This window comes from Mus pahari, chromosome 11 (genome assembly GCF_900095145.1).
Source record: "Mus pahari chromosome 11, PAHARI_EIJ_v1.1, whole genome shotgun sequence".
Lineage (NCBI taxonomy): Eukaryota > Metazoa > Chordata > Mammalia > Rodentia > Muridae > Mus > Mus pahari.
The window spans coordinates 38,781,558-38,792,430 of record NC_034600.1 but is presented as its reverse complement, the minus strand read 5'-3'; the positions used below and the strand labels follow the sequence as shown (position 1 = coordinate 38,792,430).

The following is a 10,873-nucleotide window of genomic DNA, read 5'->3' as shown; positions in this document are numbered from 1 at the left end:
GTAGGTTAGTGAGCGGGGATGGGAGGGGTATTAAAGGTTTTGGAGGGGAAACCAGGAAAGCAGATAACATTTGAAATGTAAATTTAAAAAAATATAAAAAAAAAAAAAAAAAAAAAAAAAAAAAAAAAAAAAAAAGGAAACCTACATGAAATGAGACCTAAAACTGACCAGGGCACTTCCTTAGGTCTAAACATTCTCTTGTATCTGGAGTTTTCCTAGGGGCAATATGGAACCATTAAATACCTAGGCAGCTAACACGGAGCAAGCACAGTGGTTCTCAACCTGTGGGTCTCGACCCTCAAAGGGTCAAACAACCCATTCACAGGGGTTACATACCAGATATCCTGCGTCAGATATTTACACTATGATTCAGAACAGCAGTAAGGTTACAGTTATGAAGTAGCAATGAAATAATTCTATGGTTGGGGTCACCACAACATGAGGAACCATATTAAAGGGTTCCAGCATTAGGAAGATTGAAAACCACTGGATTACTCTCAGAGTGCACTAGGCTTAATCTTAACCCTGGACACTCATCTTTTTATGCCATTTTACTAAACCAAATATTGGATGAAAGGCACCAGCAGGAAATACAATCTGTGTACACTCAACTGGGGTTCAACAAGGATAGAACGGGAACTAAAAGGCCTTTGCGGCCAGGGTGTAGGCCAGACCAAGGCCAGTGGTTAGCGGCACTTACTCGACTTGTCATCCAGGATGACCACGCCCTGCTTGCTGACACTGTACACATTATGGATGATGAACTTGGAGCTGACCAGCTTGGTGTTTAAAACTTCTTCCAAGGAATCCAGGCCAAGAATTTTCTGTAAACTAAAAAGGTAACTTATTCTTAAAATTATTTTCAAAATACTTTCATCATTTTTATAGTGCTAAAAATTGAGCAATACAAAAGGTGTGTGCGTGTGTGTGTGTGTGTGTGTGTTTGTGTGTGAGCGTGAGACTATGTGTGTTTGGTATAATATGTACACATGTGTACCTGTGTAAACTCATGTGAAAGTCAGAGAAGGATGTCACATGTCTTCTCTGTAGCCCTCCTCCATGTTTTATGAGACAGGGTCTGTCTGACCTTGAAGCTCACAACTCCAGTGAGGCTAGCTGGCCAGCAGGCTCCCAGAATCTACCTGTCTCTATCCCAAGGTGCTACCTGCAGTTACAGGCAAGGGCATGCGTGCCAGTCTTTACACGGGCACAGGGGATTTGAACTGAGGTCCTCCTGCCTTCACAGCAAGCTCTCTTACCCACTGCACATCCCCTCAGCACCTCACAAGAGCAGTCACTAAGATCTTCACGTACTGTACCCAAACGTTCTAGACAATGGGTTAGAAATGGAATGTGTTTAAAATAACCTAAATATCATTGTCCAATAGCATAGTTCTTAAATTAATTCATCATATAACAACCTGAATTCCAAAAAGCAATTTTTTAAAGTAAAATTACTGAAGGCTACATTTTCTATTATATGTTTATTAAACTTAGGATGTCAGTCCTACTAAAAGGTTAGAGACCTCAGGTTGGGAATGGCTGTGCATCCACATGCTATCCTAGCACTCAAAGGTCATCAGCATGACAGAAAAGTCAAGGTCAACCTGGCTACTCCAAAGCAAGAGCATATGTAAAGCACATTAAATAACAATTAAAAAAGAATTTAAACTCCTGCTTTCACTATTGCATAGCTAACACTAGAAACTTCTTAAAATCCAGTTAAATTATATTTATAAAACAGCAAAAGTACAGATTATGCAAAGTTGAGATTTCTTTAAGAATAATTTCAGAACACTAAATATGCAGAGAGTAGGAAAGAGATAGAATAGAAAGATCTCTAGAATTCTCAGCTGTCAAATGTGCATACTATGACAACGTCGTAGACTTCCAGATCTCTTCCACATTGGCCTCGGTCAGCTGTCTGCGGTGGACGAGGCGGCATGCTGGCACCTCTCCAATAGCAATACTGTGGCGCTTGAACCACATCTCAGAATTCTAATTGGGCGGAGGTGGGGGCAGAGGGGGAGGGGAAAGGGGGGTGGGGAGGGAGAAAGGACGAAAGGGGGTGGGATAGTGGGAGAGAGAATACATATGTCAGTATAAAATGTTACGGTTTATAAGGAATGCTTTGACTTTCCTACTTGAAATTTGACTGGTAGGCATGGTGAGAATTACAGGCTAACTTTGCATGGGCTTGGAGAAGTGGGGAACGACTCTCAAGACCAGGCTGTGCTAGGATGAATGGCGGAAGAGCAAATGCAGTCACCAAAGCACTGCTATTTCCTGGGGGCATTCCAACTAACAGTGAAATCGTTCTTTATAAATTCAAGATCAAGTACAGAAATGCTTGTCTTAATCCACATTGTCCCAATTGAGAAATCATTCAAAATAAGAGTAATATAACTTCAAGTAATCCTCTTTTATGAGCAATATCAGATCCATACAACAGTGGAAAGCAATCCAGTCCTGAGCAACTGCTAGGGGCAGAAAAGTGAGCGCCCTACAAGGAGAGCAAGGATGCCCAGGACACAGGAGTGACGCCTTCTGGGGAGGGGACAAGTGCCAGCTTAGAAAGCTTAGGACAGTCTGCTCAAGTCACAGAGCTCTCCACATCCTCTTTCTGGGAGCTCATGGCCACAGCTATGTTATTAAACGCAAGTCGAACACTTCTGTTATCACAGAGAAATAAATTTACCTGCAAGTGGAAAAACAAGTTAGAAAACATTTACAACAACTTTCTAGAATATATTCTTGCAAATATTAACACTACAGAAAAATCTTATTAATTTGAAGGAATAAAAGCAGGAAAGTTGTAGTTTGGGGATTTGGGTTTTGCTTCTTTAAAAGTAGGTGTGTGTGTGTGTGTGTGTGTGTGTGTGTGTGTGTGTGTGTGTGTGTTCAGGTGCCCATGGAAGCCAGCTGCATTGGATTTCCGATGGTTGCCAGCCTGTTAACATGGCTGCTGGGAACCAAAGTTGGGTCCTCTGCAAGAGCAGAAAGTACTCTAATTGCTGAGCCATCTCTCCGTTCCCTGTCTTTGCTTTCAAATGACCAAATTACGAATGAAATTCAAAGACCAGATAGGTTGTAAATTTTTAAATATCTAAATCAGGTCTTTGAGCTTGAAGGTAGAAAGGAAGAAAGACTACTAAATTTACCTGCAAACCCATTTCCAGAGATATCCTAAAAAGTACTCCAGAATATATATATATATATATATATATATATATATATATATATATATATATATAATCTGTAAAGATATTGTTTGGATTGTTACATGTCGTAAAACTGGAAAAATGCACCTAGTAATAAAGGACTGAACAAGTAAATTATATCAATTTTATAATAGACAAGATAAAATTAGGCAGGCTAGAATGATGTCAGATGCTGACTAATGAGAAAAATGGGAGTAACATTCTGTTCTACATGAAGAACACGAGGCACAAAACAGCCCAGAGTGCCCTCGCTGTGTTAGAACACACACACACCAAAAGGATACACAGTAAAAAAGTTAGCAGGAGTAAATCTCTGTAGATGTCAAAGAGAATTTCTTTCTCTGAAACAAATTAGTCACAGAAGCCATACTTGACCGCTACTGGGAACGTGCATGAGGAACTCTGGTCTTAGCGCTTTACAGGTGTAAATTCAGCTGCCTCTCACAGTACCTCTGCCTCACAGGGTGCTGGCATTCTAGTTTTACTGGTCAGAACTCTTCCACAAAAACACAACAGACATCAGAGGAAACCACATTTAAATAGCTACTCTTCACAAAAGTCAGGCAGGGCCCAGCAATCATCACCACCCAGAAAAAGAGAAAGGAAAGAGGTGACTATAGTTGTTTTGTTTCTGTCTTGTCCTGTTAGGAGAGAGCCTCACTCTGTTAGCCCTCACTCTGTTAGTTCCAGGCTGGCCTGGAACTAAGTAGCCTGGGCTGAGTTTCAGGTCAAGACCTTGCCTAAGTCTACAGGCATGCACCACCACCCCAGCCTCTCAAGCTCTTTAAGAAGGATGAAGCCACTGATCTGTTTGAGTTAATTTTATATCCAGCTACTTTGCTGAAACTGTTTATCAGGTTTAGGAGATCTCGGGTGGAAGTTTTAGGGTCACTTAAGTATACTATCATATCATCTGCAAATAGTGATAGTTTGACTTCTTCCTTTCCGATCTGCATCCCTTTGATATCCCTTTGTTGTCTAATTGCTCTGGTTAGATATGCACTCACTGATAAGAGGATCTTAGCCCAGAAGCTCAGAATACCCAAGATACAATTCACAGACCACATGAAACTCAAGAAGGAAGACCAAAGTGTGGATACTTCAATCCTTCCTAGAAGGGGATCAAAATACCCATGAAAGGAGCTACTGAGACAAAGTGTGGAGCAGAGACTGAAGGAATGACCATCCAGACACTGCCCCACCTGGGGATCCATCCCATATACAATCACCAAATCCAGATACTATTGTGGATGCCAACAAGAGCTTGCTGACAGGAGCCTGATACAGCTGTCTCCTAAGAGGCTCTACCAGTGCCTGACAAATACAGAAGTGGATGCTCACAGCCATCCATTGGACAGAACACAGGGTCCCCAATGGAGGAGCTAGAGAAAGGACTGAAGGATCTTGTAGCCCCATAGGAGGACCACAATATGAACCAACCAGTACCCCCAGAGCTCTCAGGGACTAAACCACCAACCAAAGGGTACACATGGTGGGACTCATGCCTCCAGTTACATATGCAGCAGAGGATGGCCTAGTCGGTCATCAATGGGAGGAGAGACCCTTGGTTTTATGAAGGCTTTAAGCCCCAGTGTAGGGAATGCCAGGGTCAAGAAGCAGGAGTGGGTGAGTTTGTGAGCAGGATTGGGGAGGAGGTAAGAGGAGGGGGTTTTCAGAGGAAGACCAGGAAAGGGGATAACATTTGAAATGTAAATAAAGAAAATATCTAATAAAACTTAAAAAAGAAAAAGAAAGACAAAGCATCTATTTACTGATGATTAACCTCATTCTAAAAATTGTGTCAAGGTCCCCGAAGAAAAGGATCCTGGTCTACCATTCTTGGTTTGGATACTCTCCAGGAAGAAGGGGATAAGCAGTGGTGGATCCCATATCAAGCGGGGAACTTATACCCTTGCCTAGCACATCAGAAGGAGATACTAAAGAAGACAGACCAGAATGTATCCAAAGAGAAGTACAGATGTGTGCACATGGCTGGAGAAGAAACGACAGCCTGAGAGTTCAGAGGGTCGGATGGCTCAGGGGCACCGGCACACTCTGGGCTCCCAAGCACGGAGCGATGTTATTACTGGTGCAATACTCTGCACAGGGCTTGTCACATGCTAATAAACAGTTGGTCTTTCCAGGGGCAGCAGCAACGTTATGACTGCAAAGAAGAGAAAGGGGAAATCGTATGAATGGCTTCAAAGCCTGCTTATTTGACTGCAAAAAACAAAAACAAAAACAAAAACAAAAAAAACAAAAAGCTGGCCTCCTGAATAATAGCCCTACATAATGGGGTCCATTAGGTGTTAAAAATACTGAAGAAAAGAGAACCCAATTCTTAGTATTTACATATTAACTTTTTCTCAACTAGGAGCTGACACTTGGTTATCACCTAGGCTGTAACTATGAGCCATCCTCGGCCAAGTACCCCTGCAGGCCCCTTTTCCTTCCCAACACTTTAGTTCCTACTTCCCTAATTTTCTCTCACCAGACTGTGAGAGTGAAGAACTCATCGCTCATCACTGACTCTACTCAGCTGGGCACACTTGGCCCCCAGGAGCACTCGTAATAAATCTCTTCGAAGAAGTAAATGAGAGACTTCCAAATACAGTCTCTCCTCTAAGTTCCAGGGTCCTGTCTCCACCCACCTGCTCCCCTTTCATAGAAACCATCCTTATCACCAAATGTCCCCAAAGTCATCCCAACCCTTGACAGATCTGCAAGGCCCTGGGGAGTCCCCTCTTCTGTCTCTGGTGTCATCTTTGCCTTGATCGTCTTTGATAAGTCTGGGTTTCTTAATTATCCTCTCCAAGCTGAGATATCACATAATTTCCTTAGGGGGTGGAAAAAAAAAAACCCACTGTTTTTGTTTTCTTTTAATTGGATTGGCTAAAAATACCCTCATCACATCTTTGCAAACAGAAGTACTCTGATGTCTGTTCTTATAACACCTGATTAACCTAAGTCAATAATGTTAGTAAATTCCTCCCAAATTGTCTTATCAAAGTTTCTCTTTCTGTTTTATTTTTTAGCATCACCTCAGTCTTGGCAGTCTTGTACTGGGGAATATTTTAAGAAAAAAAAATTTAAAAAAAGAGGTTGCGAGTCTCACAATGTGCTGTTGTTAGAGAGCAGAAGAAGAAGCCATGTTTGTCCGTGCCTTGTGTTGGGTACTGGGGCCGCTCCACAGGACAGCCCACCTCCTCACTCTCACTGAGATGGTAACTGAGACCGAGTGCAGGAGGAGACAAGACGAAAGTAACCTCTCTGACAGGAAAGGGGGTCACAGGGAGTTGACCAGAAAGCTGCGCTGACAGAACATATGAAAACAGGGACCACATGCTCCATCAACTTGGGTTAGAGTGACAAGGACGGAGGAGCCAGTCTTCTGGTAATAAGCCCTCAGCTGCTTGCAGACTGGTGTTGTTCCACGGCGTTTCCCAAACACTGTTCGTGAAGGAGCCACCAAAAAGACTGGGCCATGCCCCACAGATCACTAGCTGAACAGGAATTTCTTTTTTAAAAAAGTCATGACTATTGCTTTAATTAATGTATTTATTGACAATTCCATACATGTATGTGATACATTGTGGTCACACCCTCTGCCCCCTTATCTCCTCCTCATTCCTTCTGGTCCCTTCACCCACCAAGTCCCTGTCTCTCTTTCAGCTCTTTTTATTTTGTTTTTTTGCTGTGCGACTCCCTGGGCTTACCCAGGGCCAGCTGTGTGAGCATGGGTACCGGGGAGTCTGAGTGATTCCCCAGTGACAACCCAGCAGACACAGTGACTTCCTCCTCCCCGGCAGCAGGACTGCCCAGATGGAGCCCACAGGTCTTTACTCACAGAACTTACCATCACTAAGGGCCTCACTGGAATGTTCTCCTGTGAAGTGCCCGGCGGGGGGTCGTTCCATTCTGGAAACTTAATGACATCTCTTTGATACAGGGGCTTCTTTGGATATGGCTTCAGGGGTGAGGAAGGAGGAAATCTAAATCCAAGAAGAAAAGCTCTATTATTGCAGACAGCAGGAGACAGCGGGGTTTCTTCATAAGTGATGAGCCCATTCTTCATTAAATTATTGCACATGAATCAATAATAGCAGTACTCGACAGTAACGAATTTTAAGATATTCATTCATAACGCCTGCCAAATAATAGTTATAGAAAAAAGTTATAAAATATACATAACATTTTTAATAATAAATACTTCTTGAACCTGGGGCGTGTTCATGTTACACACGTCTTCTGCCACTGAGATGGATACATACTTAGCTCTCCATAAACTGCACTGAGACGGGTCCCGGTAAGTTTGTTTGGCTGGACTAGAACTTGCTACGTGGTGTAGGCAGACCGTGAGTTTGAAATCCCCCTGCCTCCAACCTCTCTGATGCTGGGATTACAGTGTGTACAACTGTGTCTGGCTTCCTACTTGTTTTCTTTTTTGTTTTCTTTGCCTTTGTCTTTAAGATGTGGTCTCACTACCGGTACCCAGGCTTGAACTCCTGGCCCAAGCAACCCTTCTGCTTGTGCTTCCAGGACAGCAGTAACGAGTGTGTGCCATCTCACCTAGTTCTAAAGAAGTTCTTAACGGAGTTAATAGAGAGAGCCCCTGTATTTCATCCAGCTTGGAATCTACACTGCCTTGTAGCTCTACAAAGCTTACAGTTCGTGTGTTCCAAACAGAAATCACCGACAGAGAGATCCTCACCAGCCCTCGCTGAGGAACAGCACGCTGCCCTGACATTCACTTATTTCTTTTCCGGTGCAGGACTAGGCCTCAGACAGCAGGCAGGCACTCCGCCACCCAGCTATGCCTCCAGCCCACAATGTTCACTTTTATAAATACTTCGCAGAAAGACTAATTCTCCTTCCCTTCAATATCCAACACGTCACACAAAGATTAAAATACCAACCAAGAAATCCATCTTAAGGGAGCTAGGAAACTGTCTAGAACCATTATTCCGCCTGTTCCCACCCTGTCCCTCTTCTTGGATCTCTGGCTTATCAGAGCCATTCCACCTTGAACATAAAAACTCTCCTCAAAATGGATTACACGGTACCAAATAAAGAAGTGACGCTAAAGATGTGGGGTTTTTTCCCATAAGATGTTTCTCTATAAATTTAGTAGAAAAGAATACAGTGAAATGTATCAGTAGGATGGATGGCGGCTCAGGGGTGGGGCTCTTGGATGGTGTGTGGGCAAGCCGATCCCAGCACTGTAATAAAAAGGAAAAAAAGAAAAAGAAATCTAAGAAATTAGTTAGTTGTTGGCTTTTTATTTTTAATGTAGTCCTAGAATCTTCCCATAGGAGCCAGAGAGACGGCACAGTGCCCGAGAGCATGAATCTTGTGGATGACCCATTTGGTTCAGAGCTGTCAGGCAGCTCTCAACAGCTGGCCCCTCCTGTTGAGGGGGAGCTGATGCCCATTCTGGCCCCCATGAGCGCTGTGCTCACACACACACACACACACACACAAACACACACACACATGTAAATTCCTAAAAATTTTCCCCTGCGATATCCATGAAAAACAAATTGGATTATTAAATATTTATTCTTTTGTAGAACGTTTCTTAATTGAGAGCTGTATGTGTGTACACAAATGTCATTTATTACCCTCTGCTTCTCCCACATCATCCTCCTCCCACCCATTCTCAACTTACTTCTTTTTTTAAAAAAACTATCCCATCAAGTCTAATTTGTACTTTGCATACACTCATGAGCATGAGGCTATCCTCTGGAGCATGCTCACCACGAGGGGCCATATCCTCACAGAAACGTGACTCTTGCTCCCCCAGAAGATGCTGTAAGTAGCTCCACAGCTGGGGTAAGAACACATAAGCCCCATCCCATCCATGATGGAATGTGAACGGCGTGATATTGTGTAGACAAGTCCAGTGGCTGCAGTGCCTAAGTGTAAGAGTCCAGTCACGTCCAGAAGACACTGGCCCTGGTCCTCCCCAACCCCTGGTCTAACCATCTTCCTATCCCTGTCTTTTTGCAATGCTAGCAGTGACACTGATGTCCTGTGGACACTTACTCTCACACTTGGACCAGTTGGGAGTTTCTGAGCTGTGTACCTTAAGGCAAATAGCAAACCAGAGAGTTTTAAAAGTGCCGATAGTTTTCAAAGAAAGTTTATATCAAGGTGAATCAGGAGACACAGCAATAACAAGAGCTCTACAGAAAACCACTTCAGGAACAGTCACAAGAGACTTGAAAGGAGCTGAGGAGTGAGAAAGGCTGAACTGGGCGTTCTCTGAAAAGAACATGTAATAACCACACTCTACCTCCAAAGTCAGTTTGAATCCGAAGAAAAACAATGAGCCCTGGGAATCACCAAATTAAGTCAGATCAACTGAAACCATCGGTTTACTTATGTGGTGATCGGATTATTAAAGTAGGTGACAGAAGTTCAAATATAAAATAAATGAAAATTTTAAGCCAGTTGCAGCTATTTGACTATGTAGTTCAGGCTGTCTCAGAGCGTTCAAGGCCATTCTTCTCTGCTCTCTATTCCTCTTCTCACCTCTTTTCTCCTCTTTCTTCCTCCCTTTTCCTCCGTTCCCCTTCTCTACCTCTTTCAGGCAGGGCCTTGCTATGTAGCCCAAGTTAGCCTTGAACTCAAGACCCTCCTATCTCAGCCTTTCATGTATTAAAATGACAGACATTACGGACCCTCCACATCTGGGTCCAATCTATCTTCTTAAAGGCAGCAATCACAGCCAAGGTCCTCTCTCCAGCCAAGGTTACAACTTTGGCATGTGCTCTTCTGCTGGCCCGCCTACACATATCGTCCTGGTTCATCGGCCAGCCACTTCACAGCTCAGGAAGAATTAAGTAACCCCCATCCTGTACTCACTCATCCCTAATCCCACTCTCAGTTATGGTATGAAACCAGGGGACTTGATCCAGACTTGGTCTCTCAGGTACTGCCTGTACGTCCTTTGGAAGGGGAAAGCATCTCTAAATAGTGATTTATGGTTCTGTTGGGTGATCTGCAATTTCCCCCTGCTTTAAAATCTTCATCCTCGTATCTCCACACTCAGAAAGAACTGTCTTCTGAAAGGTAAAGCAGAACTTCTTCTGTGCAGAATGGAGGCTGGGGATATGCTAAGCCGGCTTTCCTCACGCTGCCTGCAGAGCTTCCCTACCAGTGACATCTGCAGCTAGCTCTGTGTCCACCCAGTCGACACCCTTGCCTGGGGGAAAAAATGTATAAGGGTGCTGCTCTCTGGTGGTGACTGCTGGAAGTGACTTCTGGAGACACTGGAAGTTACCAGTTAATCCTAACATTTGATTCTTGTCATCTGGGGCTAGCCACCTTGTGAGCTGATCTTCAGATTTCATTTGGATGAAATAGGAATATTTCTCAGATAGTAAAACAACTTTTTAAACTGGCTCAGGGAGTAAAACATCTTTAAGAAAGCATTATAAACTCTTCACTAGGTGTGTTGGCACACATCTGAGGCTGGCCTGGATGACATAAAAACGTAAGTGGATAGCAGCTCACACAGAGACTAACCACCTGTACAGAGGGTAAGTGTGACAGTAGAGAGTGTCCCCTCCTCATCACAAAGCTCAAGGAACGTGGCAAGAGGGGTCACAAAGATTCTGAGCCAAAAGTCAAAAGGGACCATTGTGAAA

At 43.5% G+C, this 10,873-nt stretch overlaps 1 protein-coding gene across 1 annotated transcript in view; it reads right to left on the bottom strand.

Annotated features, from left to right (window-relative positions):
• Depdc1b (DEP domain containing 1B) overlaps nt 1–10,873 on the bottom strand; it is a 74,644-nt gene that overhangs the window by 24,937 nt on the left and 38,834 nt on the right. The window contains exons 3-5 of the mRNA XM_021208438.1: nt 7,078–7,213; nt 1,871–1,998; nt 701–831 (exon numbers count right to left, since the gene is read on the bottom strand). Coding sequence (XP_021064097.1) covers nt 701–831; nt 1,871–1,998; nt 7,078–7,213 — 395 coding nt within the window. The remainder of the gene's footprint in view (nt 1–700; nt 832–1,870; nt 1,999–7,077; nt 7,214–10,873) is intronic.